An 18,232-nucleotide genomic window follows, 5' to 3' on the forward strand; every position below is an offset into this window, starting at 1 on the left:
TTTGCCTGCGCCAAGCGGACGGGCCGCGGCAGCTGACTTCCTGTAGTCGCACCAGACTAGCAGTGGCGTCGTCTCAGCGGCTGCTTCCCGGCGTCTTCGCTTGCCACTTCTCCCGCTGATAGTAGTCTCCAATGCCACACCGTTTACCCATTTTAATTCCGTCCCACGGCTCCAGAATCAGGATGAGAAATGTTTAGATTTTGTTATTTTTTAATGAAGTTATATGGCAGCTGACAGCGTGGAGTACATCGAAAAACCTTTTATTTTTGGTAGACAAACACGCATGAAATGCGCCAAGACGGTGCAGGTCGTCTCGACCTCGCGGTCCTTGGTCAACAAAGGTTAAAAATAAAGCCCGACACGGTGGATGCCGTTGCCACCTGCGACGCCAGATTCATCACGTCATGCCATGGCCTGCAGCTGGGCCCTCCCTGCTCTGAGTAATGTGTTGACTGGTCGAGGTCCTGACAGGAGGTCCTGAATCTGATGGGAGTCGAGAGCAGATCAGGAGTGGTACTGGTACACTGCAGGAGCAAGTTGAAGCGGAGGGAGGAAGAAAGCCAGCTGCAGGACAAGCGCGGTGGTGGTGATCGGCGATCCGCTCCCAAGCATCCAATGCGCTTGTACTGCGGGGTTTGCTTGCAAGCAAGATCTCCATGTAAACAAACCTGTCGTCCTCGTACTGCTAATCCGGGAGCACTACAGAGATGAGGCCAAACAGTGTAGTTTCCAGCTCGGCTCCCCTCTTTTGGAGAGGTTCGCAGAGGCCGGTGCCAACCACAGATCGAGCTTTAGTACGAGGAATCAAAGGGTTCAGCTGTCAAATGCCGCGACCAAGAAATGGCAGTAACATGAAAGGCCATGAGACCTCGATCGACGATCATTACAGACTACAGAGCTAAAAACTTCTGCATTCAGAGGATAAAGATTCATCCAGGCAGCCGGAGGAGAGGACTAGGGCGGCGGCCTGGGTTGGGATCGTTTATGCTCCTATTTACAGAAATCTAAACCAGCTCTAGATGCAAGAGAGGTTAGTGATTTGGTGGACTGATTTATGACTGGGCTGGGGAAAATTAAACTCTAGTATAAACAGATTGGACTCGATTCAATTCTCTCTAGCACTGCTGCAGCTGCTAAAGTGCTAACTATTCCTCACACTTCCACTCTCCACATGACCTTCTCGCCGCGGCCGCCGGCACCGGCAGCGCCGGCATTGGCGCTGTGGGGGTAGTGGGCGTGAGCGCGCTCCACGGCGGCCACGCGCGACGGGTGCACGGCGCCGGCCCTGGCGCGCTCGCCGTGGGACTGGGACGGCAGCTCGCACGCCTCGCCTACGGAGCCGGACCGGATGTCGGCGGGCGGGATGAAGCAGTCGACGGACAGGCCGGGGACGTTGAAGGCCACCTCCTCGATGCTCCATGCCTCCTCCATCCGCGTCTTGGTGTGGCTCATGGCGGCCTCGCCGAACCGGAACAGGGTGACGGCGGAGCGGCCCGAGTGCGCGATCATGACGCCCTCCACGGGGCGGTAGTCCTCCAGGGCGGAGCTGATGGTGGTCTCCCAGTAGACGGCGTCCCCGCCAGCGTGCGGCTGGATGCGGGTCAGGTGCGAGTCCTCGATTTGCACGATCAGGCCCGTGCGCTGGCTGAAGTAGCCGAATAGGACATGGCGGATGATCTCCGCCGGGCCCTCGCTGCGGAGCTTCAGCGTCTGCGGGTCGGCGGTCAGCTTCAGGATGAAGCAGTCCTCGCCGTTCACCTTCTTCTCGCCCACGCACCGCGCCTCCGCGAACAGCCCCGCCGTGGTCAGCGGATCGAGGCCCTGCATTGCAAGTTGGAGAAGGAAATGGGGTCGTTGTGAGGTGATTTGTTCGAGGCGGATGAAGAGGAAGTGAGGTTTGGAAGAGATGGTGGGACCTGGAGGACGCGGCGAAGGGGGCGGACGGGGCCCTTGGCGGCGTGGGCGCCGAGCCATGGGGTGTGGCGCCAGACGAGGCGGCCGTTGGAGCCGGCGTGGACCTTGCTGCCGCCGACGGCGAGCTCGACGTACCACATGTCGGGGGCCATCTGCCAGAGCACGAAGCCACCCTGCTCGACGGCTGCGGCGCCGCGGCCGGTGGGCCCGCGGTTCTTGACGACGCGCGTCGCCGTCTCGAACTCGGACGCCACCATCCGCACCTTGCCCATGGCGTACGCGTTTCGCACCGACTGCAGCAGCTTGTAGCCGCCCGACGCCGCCGTGTACTGGTGCAGGATGTACTGCGCGGACGACGACTCCTGCATTGCATTTCCTCTTCACTCATCAGGGCGGTGAGCCAAGAGGTGGTACCAGATGCACGGACACAGAACGCATCTCGTAGAAGCGAAGCAACAGCAAACTAATGGAAGAGGAGAATGCTAATGTTTCAGTGGAGCGTACAATGGGGGTTCCCTTGATGGAGAGGAGGGGCAGCGGCTCAGCCAGCTTGGACGGGATGGGCGCGAGCGGCGCGCCCATGACGCCGAGGAGGAGGCGGAGGTCGGACCGGCGGAAGGAGGCGCCCGATCCGCCGGGGCCGGCGGCAGCGGATGCCATGGACGGCGTGCGGGTAAGGTGGCCGCGCACCCAGTTCCCGAACCCCTCCCGGCGGCCGGAGTCCTCGGCGTCGGGGTCGCCAGCGGCGAGGCGCTCGGCGTCGGGCCCCTCGATGAGCGGCGCCAGCGCCTCCCCGCCGGGCCGCAGGCTGCCGGAGCGCGCGATGAGCTGCTCCCCGAGGTACTGCTGCAGCACCTTCTCCGGCGGCGGCTGCGGCGGCGCCGCCGACTTGCGCCGCCGCGGGATCAGCATCCTGGCCGGCGACGCGCTCCGCGGTGGCGCAGGGGACTTCCCCCTCGACCTCGCCGGCGACAGCCCCCGCACCACCTCCTCCTTCAGCGCCGCGAAGAACCCCTGCTTCCTCTCCTTCTCCATTTCCCGCAATGCCGCCGCCACCGCCTCCGCCGCCGCGGCAAAGAAGAGGAAGATGGCTAATATAGCAACACAGATCGAGTTTTGCTTCAAGCGGAGGGCACGGGGAGAAAGAGTGAGGCGAGGAGTGGAGTAGAAGAAGGGGGGAGTGCGTTGCCGCGCGCTTGTGTTGGGGTGAAAGGGAGGAGGGGAGGGGAGTGCGAGAGGTGGAAGGCGACGGGCGGAAATGGTAAAAGAAGGCAGGACAGAGGAAAAGATAAAGCCGGGGAGGGAGTGAGGGGGGAAACCGTTTGACGTGAGAGCGCAGGTGGTGGAAAGGAAAAGATCAAAAGAGGGCGAGGTGGGATGTCGGGAGGAGGAGAGAGAAGATCAGAAGGACACCTACGAGTTCCCGTGCTTTTCGTCGTGTCGATATACTGGACTGGACTTTGAACAATGGAGGCTGCCACTGTTTGTTCGAGAAAGAAAAAGGACTCGCATTTCGATCCGATGATGCTCTGGCTTTTGTTTTACATTTTACATACACGGATTGGAGAAGGAAAAGGCTTGGGATTTGGAAAGGAGGGAGGAAGGGGCACGGTTGGATACAAAATCGGGGTGAATTTCCAGCTGGTATCGTCGAAATTTGCACATTGGGTTCCAGCTTGTGTTGTCCAAATTTGTGCCTCGCAAGTCGCGCGCTTGGAGGTTTAAGCTCCTGTGATCGAAATTTTCACCTCGGAAATCTCGCGACGGCAAGCTTCACGTAGTACATGCATGTGGTGCCAAAGATGAAGGGAGTAGGTGAATGCGATGGACATTTGATCTTTGGATTTTAGTTGCTGATGCAGTGATGCTGGTCACGGTAGTATGAACTTGCAGGATTTGTATCAATCTGTTAGGCCGTCACCATGATTTGGAGGCATTTATACGGCATACGCCGTACTACTCGCACTGTTTCCCAAGAGCAGGAGGTACTTGGCCACCGTTTTTTCAATATTGTTTGAACTAGAGATATCTAAGGGCATGTACAACGGTGAGACAGCCTCCTGTCTGTATGTTATTGGGATCAACAATACAGACGGGTAAACAGACACTACGTACAACCCACAGACAGAGGCTGTCTGTTTAGTTGTCTGCGAGTGTTTTAATGCTCGGATTTTGGCGGCAATCTTCACCTCTCTCTCGCGCGCAGCTGGATCCGCGAGGCGACGAAGCGAGGCGACACCTCCGTACAACGCGCGGCGAGCCAGCGTCTTGGCCTGGGAGCACGAGCTCGGGCCGTCGCGTGGTGAGGCGACGCTCATCTTCTCTTTCCTCCTTTACTGCTGAGCGGCGGGGTTTTTTTTGCATTTTGGAGGCTACGGAGACAGCCCCGTTGTACGTGCCCTAAGACGACTAGCACTTTTAGGGGTGTGTTTAGTCGGACTAAAGTTTAATTCCTGTCACATCAAATATTTAGATACTAATTAGAAAAATTTAAATATGAGTTAATTATAAAACTAATTGTATGGATGGAGGCTAATTCATACGAATCTATTAAATCTAATTAGTGCATGGAATCAAACTTTACTTGCTAAGTTTTTAAAATTTCGAACGGCTTTACCAACACCTTTCGCTCTCAAATCATGGCCTGATCGCCAGCTCGCCCCTCCGAAGGACCGAAACAGACCCGCGGCGGGCCCCTCCGGCCCGATCCACCGTGCAACTATCGCTTTCCGCGGCCCCACAGATAGCGACAGTGCCACCTCCCGCCCTCCGCCACTCCCCAACCCCAACACGGCGCCGAACCGAAGGCCGGGCGAACGGGGCGGGCGGGCGGGGGCCGAAGCGGCGACCCGAACCACGGCAACCCGCGCCGCGGCTCTGGTGGCGCCAACCAACGGGCAGCACAGCACGCAGCAGCAGTGCCCCCCGCACCCGCATCGGCCAAGATGCCAAAAGCGCCGCGCGGGCCACGTGCCCGAGGGTCCGCCGCGGCCGAGGCGTTCGGTTCCGGAGCCAGCGGCCTCGCCACAGCCCACCGCAGGAGGAGCGCCGCTGAGGCGCTGAGGCCGAGCGCGGCTGCCGTTACGCTGTCGCTCGCGCGCCGCGGGCACGTCCACGTGCTCTGGCCGCGCGGGCAGCGTCCCCTCCGGCCTCACCTCGCGGGGAGGGTGGCCTGGCCGGCTCGGCGCGGCATCAGCGGGTGGTGCTCGGCTGCTCGCGTCGCGTGGTGTGTGACCGCGTGATACCGCGACGCTGACGTGGGCGCGGGGGGCTTTGACCTGCCGTTAGGCTGTCGGCTGTCGCGCGCCGTTTGTCCTGCGCTGCCGCCGCAGGCCGCAGCGCCTTTGCCGGAGGCCTTGACCGGGGGTTCAGCGCGGCCGCCGCGCGGGGGCCGCGGCACGTGAGCGGCATCAAGATCGCGTCGCGCCCGGCGATCACGGGAGGCCGTCGCTGTTTGTTAATTGCGCCTGATTGTGTGTGATTTAAAGGCCTCGTAACAAACCGGCGGGTCAGGCTACCCCCCGGTTCGGCGAGGACAGTGGCAGTTGGTGGTGATGAACATCGCGGCCGAACTCGCTGGGATGCTAGTGTTGTTGTTGTCTTGCTCGCTCCAGTTTTCAGGCAGCATGGAAATGTGAGCAGCCGAGGAGTACTACTACTACGTAAGCATCGTTTGTTTCCTTGTTCTCTTTTTGTGTGTGTTTGGCGTGTCATGTTCGCCGTGTGTCACGCGTGCCATGCGTGATTTGAGAGCCAGGAGCGGGACGATTTCTTCAGCTTCCGACGGTCGATAAAAATGCCCGCTCCTCAACAACACAGCTAAAGTTGGAGGAGGCCTCAAGAAGTTCCTACCAGTGACAAAAAAAAAACTGAATATTCTGAATTTTGGAAATGAAAGACAAGTTCCTTCCACAGATGAGGCCTTGATTGAACTGGAAAAAACTTGCAACACTTTCGCAACAAAAGTTCAAAAATGGAATCGAAAAAACAGCGGCTGCGTAATTGTAGATGGGCCTAAGCTTGAACCGCATGGCTATCCCAAGCCCACCCCCACAGAACAACTGAAGCTAGGGCCCAGGATGACATCCCTCCTAAGTCCATTACTGGCATGGATCACATCACGGCTTGAAACTCGACATGCCACGACGGCCCATACGACATCGTTGGCTGAGCCCTGGTGTAGCGGGGCAAATTTTCACGACGAAGAGGAGAGGACCGGAGCGACGGCGACCCACGCACCGCCCCGGAGGCCAACGCCCCGGCCATGCGCCCGGATCTGCCGCGTGACGTCGTGAGAGCATTGCTGCATTGGCCGCCGGACTTCGGCGAGGTGACCACGAACGCAGCTCTGCGGTAGCCTTTGGTCTTTGGAAGAGTTAGCGCTGATGAGCTCGAACTGTTGCCGGTGGAACAGCCAACAGCACCACGACGCCGGCGAGACACAAGATTTTGCGGACTAGGGCGGTGCCGCGCTCATGCCAGTCTCCCTTGCAGCGTTCACGGGAACGGGATGCCGCTGCAAGGCTGCAAAGCATGGCTCAGAGCCTCAGACAGGCAGCTCAGCAGCTGGTACTGCGGCAGCTGAGCCCTGCAGTCTCTTTCTTCTTTATGCAGAGGCTTCCCGCTCCTGTCCAAAAGATCATTGACCGAACCACTGTTAAAAATAAAGTTATCATCGTATGTAACAGCGATCGTATATTATAAGACATATTGGTGTTGAGACTCTTGCTCGGTTGTTAGAGATAGGAATCTTGATGTAACAATATTCCAATCAAACCAAATATCTCCAATGCTTTAGGTTGTAATCTGTTGGGACTCTTTCCTTATACATTAACACGCAACCGTGGCGAGCTAAGATAGCCAACCACGTTCCATTATTTTATATGATAATCAGAGCTTCTTCTTCCCCAACATATCTACTCGACAAGTTCATCCATGACATCATCTTCAGCTTCACCTTCGGCGTAACTTGGAGCTCCTGTAGCTGAAAGCTTACACGGGAGAAGACATAGTCTTGTGGAAAGCTCAATTCCTACCTACTGTGCGTGGTGCTCAGCTTATGAGGATTCTAGATGGATCCATCAAAAAACCAATCGGCCTTCGGACATGCAGGTACGGGGAGCGTGTTATGGATGCCCCACTGATGAGGGAGAAGATCAGGAGGAGACGCGGGACGGCAGCGCCAGGCGCCAAGGCAGAACGCGCCGCTAGGTCGGACTGCAATCTTTGTAGCATCCTCGTGTCACCTTCCCTACGGCCTTGTTCCTCACTCCATCCTACCCCATTTTCCACCCAAACCCAATCATCCGGCCCGCTTGAGACACCATGAAATCCAAAGAGATGAGACTTTTTAGAATGGGAGAAGGTGACTTTGGACATTCAACTGCTATAAATGATCGACAACACATCTTGTTGGTAACTACCCTTTCGTTATATTATTATCTTGTAATTTTCCGTTACATTTCAGCACCATTAATTGATGAGTGGTGGCAAACCTATGGCTGCAGCGCTCCAAATTTACAAAAGCTAGCCTTGCGTGTGTTAAGCCAAACTTGTAGTGCTTCAGGATGTGAGAGGAACTGGAGTTTGTTTGAGCATGTACATAACAAAAAGAGGAACAGACTTGAGCATCAGAGGCTAAATGATATTGTTTATGTTCATTGCAACTTGAGATTGCACCAAAGGTATCTTTTGTTTTGCTTCATTACATTCACTACCTTGCTGTTCACTTTGTTTCTAGAAATAATACATGACTATATTCAATTTTTCCTACATTAGGTCAAAAAATTGTTACAAATTATGATCCAATCAGTCCGGATGAGATTCGAAAGGGAAATGAAGCATGGACAATAGAAGATAATCCGCCTCGTCTAAACTCGGAAGAGCTAAATGAATTCCGTGGTGAATTTGCTTCTTTGAGTATACAATGCAGTGATGGTAATGTCAAGTGTTCAAGATTATTTATTTTCATCATACATGTTTGCCTAAGCTAGCATCTAACTATATAATGTTTTTCAGATTTAGAGCTAAATTTGGATGAGGTTGAGGCCGATGCCATGGAGGAAAATAAAGTAATGGCTGCTGATGATGAAAATGTGCTTGATGATCTTGATATGGCATTGGATGAAGATTTGGAAGCAAGTCCGAGTGCTGCAGCTGAAGCTCAAGATTGGATGCCATTTTACTAGTTGTTGAGTTATAAAAAAACCTTTGTGAACTTATCCTTGTTTGTATGTGTAGCACTTTGGCTGTGCATTTTACTGGTTGTTGAGTTGTCAAAAAACCTTTGTGAACTTGTCCCAGTTTGTGTGAACTTGTCAGCATGTAGTTTGTGTGAACTTGTCAGCATGTAGTCTGTTGTGAACTTGCTATTTGAATTTATGGTTTGCATGTCGAACATTTGAATAGTTGAACCTGGAATATTTTCTATTATAGTTATATAATGGTGTATATGTATTAATTATGGCTGGTATATTAGACCGGTTTAAAGGTTTCTTTGGTCGGTTCACTTCTCCGATCCAAAGTTATCAAATCGGTGGTTCAACTAGTTTTTAACAGTTGGACCAGTAAACCATTAAACAGAAAGCCTCACCGGTCACCAGACCGGTCCGGTCCTAATAACTATGCCTGGAGTTGCAGTCGGAGCAAGGGTGCTGGCATTGACATTTGGTGGTGAAGATGCTGCCGACGCACTAGTGGTGGCTCCAAGAAGAGGCACCGGTTAGTGCCCGAGCTAGAGGCAGAAGGAGCTTCTCCAACCGGAGGCATCCTTGCTCCACCGTGCGTCGCCGTCTCGTGCCGAGGATTTGAGGAAGGAGCTGAGTCCTGAGTGGCGGCGTCCGGAGTCGAGGACGAGATGGCGGAGTGGCGGATAAGGTAGCAGCGCGGAGTAGAAGATGGGATGGCGGAGTAGCGGACAGAGTGGCGGCCGCTAGCCAAAAAGGAAGGCGCGCGGAGCGGCGGGGGACTGGCGACTACTGCGGACTACGGGCGGCGGGCGGGACTAGGGAGTGAGTGAGAGAGGGTTAGGGTTAGGTTTTCCAGTTTATATATGTGGGCCAAGGGAGCGGCTGAGCGGGGTATGAAGGATGGGTTGGGCTGTTGGAAGGTGGGCTGGTGGGGGAATTTCTAATGGCCGGCTCATATACGGGAATAACGGACGGGTCCCGGCTTAATATGTCAAATCGAGAAAATGGGCAGAAAACCCTCCTCTGATTTTGACTCGGATTTTAGATTTTTTTCGTGTATTCCGACTGATTTCGGATTATACTCGAAAAATAGGTAACAGACGGGAAAAATTGGTATACGGTGGCGGTCGGTTGGGAATTTTCCCGTTCTGCTTTCATCCTCATTATTTTTACTGGACGCCGCTTGGAGCCACCGGCGCGGGAGTTACCTTTTGCATGGATGGAAGCACGCGAGTCCCTTCCCGTCCCCTGGCTCTTGGACTTGGCTATCAGGGACAGCGAGTCGCGGGCGAAGTGTGGAATGGATCGAGGTTCGCCTCGGGGTCTCGGTCGCCCGAGTCTGCGCGCACACACAATATTGAACTTGAATACACAAGTTACTCATTATTGACGGATAATATTATCTCAAGAAATAACTTTATTAACTCCTAAATTAATATTCCAAGTCAAGGTCTTGAATATTTTTACTAGAAAAATTCTATCACAAGAAATCTAATTAGATTGACTACGCTCAGTTTGCGCAGCATTGTTTTATACTTAGTTAGGTCGAGTTGTATTGTTTTTTCGGGAGGAAACTGTTTTGAATCTTTTGGATACTTTGGGTACCTTTGGTGTGGCTTCGTCCAATGGGACTCCGGCTCCTTACTGCACTAACCTATTCTGTATGGGACTATGACACACTATAGCGCATAGCTAAATCGGACCTCAAGGTGCTACAGCCAATTGCACCAGGGAAGGAGCCGGCAGAGCATGAAAAAATTGGCTCCCCCGCTCCGGCTCCACTGCGCTACAGTCGCGGAGCCGGAGCAGTAGGAAGTCGTCCCAAAAAAACCCTTTGATCCAAATCTGTCGTTGGGGGATGGATGTTGTAGTAGCTTCCGCAGCTAGCAGCATTTCCGAGCATAATATTTCCCGAGCCCAAACGGCCCACGAACACCACTAAGCATTCTGGCCCATGGGACTATTTTGTCAACAATCTGATCCAACGGTTTAGGATCCGCTGGACCCTATCCCCGCCCGTGCCCTCGAGTCGCCGCCTCGCCGGCACAAACCAACCTCCGATCTACGTGCAGACCACACTACTGATACACCACGCCCACGCCGTTCCTCCCCACCACCTGGAACCCCTCCGTCCCTACTCCCAACTCCGCTGCTGTCTCTTGCTGCCTTTTGCTTCTCCGCCACGCCCAAGGGTCAAAACACCCTCCAAGACTCTAACCGATCAATGACACGACGAGCGAACTCGAAGCCCGAAGCAGAGCGCGGTCGAATCGAATCCCACAGGTAAGCCGCCGGCCGGGTCTCGTGCCACCCTAAGAGCAACTTCAAAACCTCCCTTAAAATTGCCCAAAAACCTTATTTAGGGGAAAAATAAAAAAAACTTACCTCCAATAGCTCTCCCATCCTTCCCGTAGAAATACGCAGACGCTAAAAATACCTCAGTCGCCCCGCATATATGCAGGGGTCTGGTCCTTCCTCAATCGCCCCCCGATTCTAGTGCACTGAACAAAAATCCTCCCTTTCCCCTCGCAACACATCGCCATTGCTCACCTCCCTTGGGCGCTGACGGGCAAGACGAATCCCCTCGCCGGCCGTTGGTCGTCGCCGCCATCTCTGCGTATGGAAAAGTCATGACTCCACCATCATTGAATTCTGTGTGCACGATGAGCTCCGCCCCCTCCAATGGCCACAGCTCCCCGTTCTTGCCGCCGTCGTTCGTCAAGTCGCCCACCTTGCGCCAATACAACCATCTCGCACGAACTGCCCACTTCTCGTCCTCTCGTTTGCTCAGAACATACTCGCCGTGCGTGAAGTGTGGCGATGCGATCCTTCGACCCTGACCCACGCTGCCTTGCTCCAGGAGGCTCCACCGTGGCTGCAGGCGTCATCCTCCACCCTCCAACAGCCACACATCCACCGTTGTCATCACCATCGGCTGGTGGCGCGTGACCAGGACGCCTAGCCGCCCGTGGACGTTTGTCAGCTGGCACGTGGCCTTCTCCGCCACCTGTAGAATCCGCAGGCACGACGCGCGATGCTTTGAAGGACGCGACGTGCTCATCCTCTAGGTCCAGCGCCATCACGCAGTCGGCGCGCGCGGTGAGCTAGTATGTCGAGCTGTCGACGGCGACGACGTCGTCGGAGTCGTGGTAGCTCGTGTCCGGGGTGAGCAATGGCAGCGGCACCTCTCGCCACTCCGACTCGCCCAGGGTGAACACCCGCACCACATCGATCGCCAGCCGTTGGTTCATCGCCGGTTTCCTCATGGTCACGTCCGTCACCACCGAGAACTTTGAGGCGGAGCTCGACGCCATCGCCGCCCTGCTGTAGAGGTACCCATCATCGTCATCGACATCGAGCGGCGGCGGCGGGATGCCAGCCATTGGGCGGGAGGGTCCACGTGTTGACGTGGTCAATTTTGAAGTATTGGGGAGTTTATTATTGGGGATATGCTATGGTATGACATGGTTTTAGGAGAATAAATTTTTAGTAGAGTCCCCAATAGATAGTTTTGGGGGAGATTTTTTTTAGACTCCTGGAGTAGCTCTGACTATAGATGGCCAAACAGGCAGGCCAGCCCAGCCTACCACCGGCACGATTTGTCCCAGCACGTTTAGGTCCGCACAGTAATCGTGCCTGACCGTGCCGACCCACGTGCCGAAGGAGGGACCCAGGCATAGCCCGCAGCCTGCTTAGGCGGGCCGTGCCGGCACGCTGGCTCGGCGGGCCTTAACGGCCTCGCCATGCTCGTGCTGGCCCGCCTCCATGAATGCTGCAGCAACTTTATCTCCTCCTCTCTCTTCTCTCCCCCTCTCTTCTCTCTTCCTTATCTCCTTCTCTCATTTCCGGACGGGCAGGCGCATGGAGGCTGGGCCGTGGGCACTCCAGCGCGGCATGATGCGCGGAGGCCGAGGCACAGCCGCTAGGCACAGCGTGGTGCTCGGGGCTTTAGCGGAGAAGGCTAGTGCGGAGCTCAAAGCCCTAGTGGAGAAGGCCGACGCAGAGCTCGGGGCCCAGGCGGAGAAGGCCGGCGACCTCTTCCTCGACCGGCTGGCGAGCAGCGCGGCCGTAGCTCAGGGCCCCGGCTGAGAAGGCCCGCGCAGAGCTCAGGGCTCCGGTGGGAGAGGCGGCGGAGGGCGCAGGGGAGGTGGTGGCAGGTGCAAGGAAGAGGCAGCGGGGGAGGCCGTGGAGGGCGCGGGGGAGGCGGCAGCAGGCGCGAGGAAGAGGCGGCGGGAGAGGCCGTGGAGGACGCAGGGGAGGCGGCGGCGGGCGCGAGGAAGAAGCGGCGGGCGAGGAGGCGGGGGAGGCAGCAGAGGGCGCGGGGGAGGTGGTGACGGACGCAAGGAAGAAGCAGTGGGGAAGGCGGCGGCGGAATGAGGACAGGAAGGTAGGGTTTGGGGTGGGGAGTTTTTATATGCGGGCTGAGCGAGCCCTAACAGGTCGGGCTACCCACATAAACGTTACGGGCCAGCATGTGGCTGAGGCAGCGGCTGAGGCACGGCCTGTGTGGCATGGGCCGGGCCAGCACGGGCACGACGACCACCATGCCGGGCCGTGCCTGGACCGGGCCAAATTCCCGTGTTGTGGGCTGACCTACTGCCCCGACCGCTCTCGACCGCTCCGTCGGCAGCGATCGAAGATGCTGGTTCGACCGGTCCTCCGCCAGCCTTTGCCGGTCAGACTGGTTCTCCGTGGATCTCTTCCTGCTGCTGTTGTTTTTCTTTTTCCCGATCAGAGATCGGGTTGCGTCGCCCTGCCGTCCTATCGTCGCTTCATTGTTGACACTCCTGAAGACAAGGTTGTTGTTGCGCCCTTCAGGCTCCTGTGGCAACGCTCGTGATCAAGCCATCCTTGTCGGCGACGCTGCCTTTTCAGGCGGTGGCACCACCCATGCTGCTGGTGCTCGTCACGCTGGCTCTCGGTCCGAGTCCGCACCTATTGCCGCACGCTCGCGGATACCGCCGCCGACGCTGCTGAAGGAAGATGCAATTGCGCTCTTTAGCTGCACCATCTACCATCGCGCTCGACTCATCATCTTGCTGACCCTGTTGATAAGAAGTTGCTGCTTTTGTGTATTCGGACGCCTTCGCTGACGCTTCAGACCCGCGCCCTCCTCCACGGCTTTGATCACGTCCACCTTGACCTCGGCTGCTTCGGTACTAAGGGGCTACCATCTGCTTGACAAGCCTCTTCGGCTCCCATTCCAGTCACAACATCTGTGATTTTTTACGCATCAATGGTTGCGACTGCGGGGGATATCATCTCTTCGGCTTATTCTCTAGTCTCATCGTCTGCGCACTCCGGTTGTGACTGCGGGGGACTCTCCGGATATGGTTAGTTTAGGATTGCTTGTAATACCAGGATAACCTTCCTTATCTTTAGGAGAGGCTATTTGCCCTCCAAGCCATGTACTCCTATATAATCAGCCCAAGGGACTCAAGCAATATATCCCACGCATTATACGCAATCCATACTGCTTTGAAGGACATCTGGTGTCATGTACATTCCCTAATGCCCATGCGTGATGCTGCTCGTGATGCTTGCCTTTCTCATGCCTTTCTACGTTCCTGGAGATGTCATCCCAACCTCACCTTGATTTGGGCACTGCTCAAGTGGAATATCGACAGGATTCTGAGAAACCACTCGGGCATTGGCTTGAAGACATTGGAGCTTAATTTAGGAAATGAAGACAGTACCTTTCCTTATATTGACAGTTGGCTCCAGGTTGCTGTTAGACCAGGGCTTGAAAAGCTCAACCTTTACCTATATAAAAAGTACAACTTCCCATGCTAGCTTTTTTCTGATGGTGTTAGAAACTCAATTCGGGATCTTCAACTTGACACTTGTGTTTTTCGTCCCACATCTGAACTTGGTCCCTTGAGAAGACTTACAGGCCTGAATCTGAGTTCGGTTCGTATTACGGGTGATGAATTAGAGTGCCTTCTTTCCAACTCCCTTGCTTTGGAGCAGTTGGAGCTCTATAGTTGCAAGGAGATCATTTTTCTGAAGATACCTTGTGTGCTGCAGCAGCTCAACCGCCTGACTGTTCTTGATTGCTATAGGTTGCAGACAGTAGAGTGCAAAGCTCCAAATATCTCAATTATTGACTTTTCCGGAGATAATATAAAACTTTTATTTGGACAACTGTTGAAAATGAAGGAATTGGACATGCACCAGTCAGATGCGGTGTGTTATGCTTGTGCTGAGCTTCCGTCCATTATGCCAAATCTTGAGACTCTTTTAATTGGTTCAGGTATTGAGGTATTCTCTTAGGACTTTACTGCAGCAATACATAGTCATACCCTGTGTGTGATCTTTCCAAACATGACATATTTATTGTGCAGGTGGTTAATGAACCAATTACCAAATTCCTCTACCTCAAGCATCTAACCATTCTGATTTCGGAAAGGACATTTTCCCCACCATATAATTATTTTTCTCTGATTTATTTCTTTGATGCGTCTCCTTCCTTGGAGACTTTTTTCTTGGATGTAAGGCACTGTTCGTCCTATCCTTCGAAGGTATCTGGTCACTTTGTTAGGTCCATGATCTAATTTACTTTTCATCATCAGGTGCCTCATGAAGATGTGAAGCATGAATCAGTTTTTGGAGCTTCCTCACATTTGGGGGAGCTGCCTGAACAACAACACAACTGCCTCAAGATTGTGGAGATCATAGGGTTTAGCTCTGCAAAGAGCTTGGTTGAGCTAACATGTTGCATTGTCAAGAACGCAGTCTCACTTGAGTGTCTTACATTGGACACTCTTCGTGATCCTTGGAGGTGCTCTGGGGAAGCTAATAAAACTTGCTGGCCCATTAGCAATGATGAGCTCAAGGAAGCGTCTAGAGCGGTCGTGGCCATAAGAATGTATATTGAACACAGAGTTGCGCCTACATCTAAGCTGACTGTTCTGGAGCCTTGTACACGTTGTCATTCCCGTTGATGATGGTACTACAGATCAAATTGCAGCCCGTAAGATGCTGATAATATCTGGAGGGTGGTAGATGGCATCAGTTATTGCGATGGCGCCATGTGTGATCCTTTTAGTGTAATTGGATAAGTATGCTGAATGTACTTTATATTGTCACTATAAGTTAGGTTGATATCGTAAGTTATTGTAATTGCACCATTTGTGAAAGGAGGACATGGCCTCCCGTCCTGTTTTACTGTGTCTAATCTCTTGTTATTTGGCATGTTTCACCTCTTGTTCTTGCAAAATTTCATACTTCTTGGTTTTGTGGCATGCTACTCTGTTGAATTTAGATGATCCTGCTAGGTTCGTAGAGTTCCTTCTTCTTCCTTTGCAGTAGATGTGTGTAGAGTGTATCATCTTGTTGGAATATTATTATTAACAATGCTTCCTCCATCAAAGAAAAAGACTGCTACTCTGTTATGGATCAGCTGGCAAGCTGGTACTGTGGCAGCAGCCCTGCAGGCTGCAATGCACTCTTTCCCTTTTTTTTGAATGATACTCTCCTTTTCCTTTTGTTTTCTGAAAGGGTACTTCCCTTTTCCCTTTAGACAGAGGCACAGCTCGCAAGAGAGCCATTGCGAGGAAGAGCTCACAACGGAAAATTGCTACAGCTTACGCCACGTGTCTGAAGAAAAAGCACCCATCGCCAACAGAGCATTGACCGGGCTACGACCAACTCCATCTGTACCATGACCACAACCTGCTATTAACTAGGCTGTTCCTCGCTCTTGTCATCCATCTCTTCTTCAGAGCTTCTAGCACACCAGTAGTCTGGGCCCGGGAGCAGTAGAGCAAGCGCGCGGTTCTGGGGCAGACTCGATCGAGAGCGAGATGGATGGTACAGTATGATTGCTTGCTTGTAGTTGTAGATGTTCTTGCCTGGCTCATGTGATGTTTCTTGTTTCGTATTCATTTTCTGAGATTTCTAGTGCCTGAAACGTTCAGCCTATCTTCCGGTTCGTGTTTCTTGGGTTTTTTTTTTCAATTTCCCGAACAAGTCTCTTTCTGCTGTTCTGCCATCCAGGCCTGATTCTTCCCCCTTGGTACAAGAGTATTGGAGTTGAATGAAGGGGATTGGATCTAAAATGAACTAATTTCCCCTCCAATTCCTTCCATTCGACTTCAATCCATTAGTATCCAAACAGGCCCTTGTTATGATCTTGTCTTATAAAAACGATCTTGTTTCAGGAGAGAAATATGATGTTGCTGCCGCTGGAGCGGAATGGAGAAGGGAGGAAGTTGAAGTTGTCGGTTTTTCTTCGCACACCCAAATCGTCTTGAATCTTGATAGCTTCCTTTTGTCTACTTGGCTTGAGGAGGAGGACATCGCGTCGAGCTGAGGAATTCAAGAGTTTACAAGCATCGATGCGTCATGGCTCGAGTGTTATCTGCCGTAATCTGTTTCTGTTTTAGAGATTGTCTTCAAGTTGGAAGTTGAGTAGGTAATACTAGTGATAGCAGAAGTGGCCTTTCGCGATGGCCGTGGTGAACTATCTTTTGCCTAGCGTTGTAATATCTCCGTGGATCGAGTCATCGAGGGTGACCATCTGGTCTAATGCTGCTACTATTAGAACTTGGAGAAAAAAAATATGTCTTTTGGTTTGGATCCTGGAAACAACTTGGCCTTGTCTCTTTTGGTGAACAATTTGGTTTGAGTTGGTCAGCTGGCTTCGTCACTTCCTGCGTTCACAAGTGCTCATACCACAATTTCTTGTTTCCGCTGGTTGACAAATCAGAAGATCCATGGGCCACGCTGATCGCTTTGTGTCCATTTTGCGGGCCCAACAGGCCTGCTCGGTGGGCTGAAGCCTATTGTGACATCTTCTATCTAAGGGCTTCTTGCAAAGTGCTCTACCCATCTACTGTAGCTTTCACGTGTGGTGAGAGTAGTGCAATTTCCGTTCATCTCCTAGGCACAAACGTCCACAACCCGCCGCCCCTGTCACTCACAAGTCACACCTCTTTGCTTCTGCACATCAAAAAAATGTCCGTAGAGGACATGCACGGGACCTAGGAAGAAAAGGTAGTGCGGCACATGAGGTAGGCCCACAGGCGCAGCGTGCGTTTTGGCGTTCATGGCCGTCCAGACCCTCAAAGATTCCTGCGTAGCTACAGTACTTTAAGACGACGCCGAAAGGGCCTGGAGGCTGGTGGCGGTGCATCGAAACTAGGGGCTGTAAAAAAAAGCTCGAAGCTCGCGAGCTACTCGAACTCGGCTCGCTTAGAGCTCGATTCGAGCTCGGCTCGACTAATTTTCACGCTGAGCTCGAGCCTTCGACGAGCTTGTAAAGCCAACAGCCGGTGAACGTCAGGATGTTTGGATACTAGGTGCTAAGTGTCACATTGGATATTCGGATGCTAATTAGGAGGACTAAATATGAGGTTATTATAAAACTAATTGCAGAACCTTGTACTAATTCGCGAGATGAATCTATTAAGCCTAATTAATCCATCATTAGCAAAATGGTTACTGTAGCACCACATTATCAAATCATGACTAATTAGGCTTCATAGATTCATCTCGCGAATTAGACTCCATCTGTGCAATTAGTTTTGTAATTAGTCTATATTTAATACTCCTAAGGGGGTGTTTGGTCGGATGTTTGGATACTAATTAGGAGTATTAAATATAGTCTAATTACAAAACTAATTGCACAGATGGAGTCTAATTCGCGAGATGAATCTATTAAGCCTAATTAGTCCATGATTTGACAATGTGGTGCTACAGTAACCATTTGTTAATGATGGATTAATTAGGCTTAATAGATTCATCTCGCGAATTAGTATAGGAGTTTTGCAGTTAGTTTTATAATTAGCTCATGTTTAGTCCTCCTAATTAGCGTCCGAACATCCGATGTAACTTCCTAAAGTTTAGCACCTCGTATCCAAATACCCCCTAATTAGCATCCAAACATCCGATGTAACAGGTGCTAAACTTTAACATGGGATATCCAAACACCCCGTAAATCATGTCGGCCCATATAAAAAGCATGCCCAAGAATTACCACCCCACGTGACCTATGCCTATTCAACCTGCCATCTTGCATTAATTCCATGCCCGCCTGACCCCACTAAGCCACCACGTAGCCACCAGAGCTTGCATCAGTTTTGATTTTGCTTCAGCCAGCTCGGATCGAGCCTTCTCGAGCTTTGTCA

At 52.9% G+C, this 18,232-nt stretch overlaps 1 protein-coding gene, 1 long non-coding RNA gene and 1 pseudogene across 2 annotated transcripts; 2 read left to right on the plus strand and 1 right to left on the minus strand.

Moving 5' to 3' along the window:
- Positions 1–812: 812 nt before the first annotated feature.
- On the minus strand, positions 813–3,246 carry LOC117842061 (uncharacterized). The gene is made up of 3 exons (XM_034722412.2): positions 2,419–3,246; positions 1,917–2,276; positions 813–1,821 (listed from the first exon to the last, which is right to left on the minus strand). The coding sequence occupies exons 1-3, from the start codon at positions 2,947–2,949 to the stop codon at positions 1,153–1,155; spliced, it is 1,560 nt and encodes a 519-aa protein (XP_034578303.1). The 5' UTR covers positions 2,950–3,246; the 3' UTR covers positions 813–1,152.
- A 10,154-nt stretch (positions 3,247–13,400) lies between these two features.
- Positions 13,401–15,107, plus strand: LOC117844464 (F-box protein At5g03100-like; annotated as a pseudogene).
- Positions 15,108–15,602: 495 nt separating this feature from the next.
- Positions 15,603–16,694, plus strand: LOC117845464 (uncharacterized). Its single transcript, XR_004638069.2, has 2 exons — positions 15,603–15,914; positions 16,265–16,694. It is a non-coding gene; the product is annotated as an uncharacterized lncRNA (long non-coding RNA).
- Positions 16,695–18,232: the final 1,538 nt, after the last annotated feature.

This window comes from Setaria viridis, chromosome 2 (genome assembly GCF_005286985.2).
Source record: "Setaria viridis chromosome 2, Setaria_viridis_v4.0, whole genome shotgun sequence".
Classification (NCBI taxonomy): Eukaryota; Viridiplantae; Streptophyta; class Magnoliopsida; order Poales; family Poaceae; genus Setaria; species Setaria viridis.

Bases quoted from the DNA above. Each gene is read 5' to 3' on its own strand.
- LOC117842061 (XM_034722412.2), bottom strand. From the start codon at position 2,949: ATGGAGAAGGAGAGGAAGCAGGGGTTCTTCGCGGCGCTGAAGGAGGAG. The intron at 2,277-2,418 runs GTACGCTCCACT...AATGCAATGCAG, and splicing joins CCATCAAGGGAACCCCCATT to GAGTCGTCGTCCGCGCAGTA. The intron at 1,822-1,916 runs GTCCCACCATCT...CTTGCAATGCAG, and splicing joins CCCTTCGCCGCGTCCTCCAG to GGCCTCGATCCGCTGACCAC.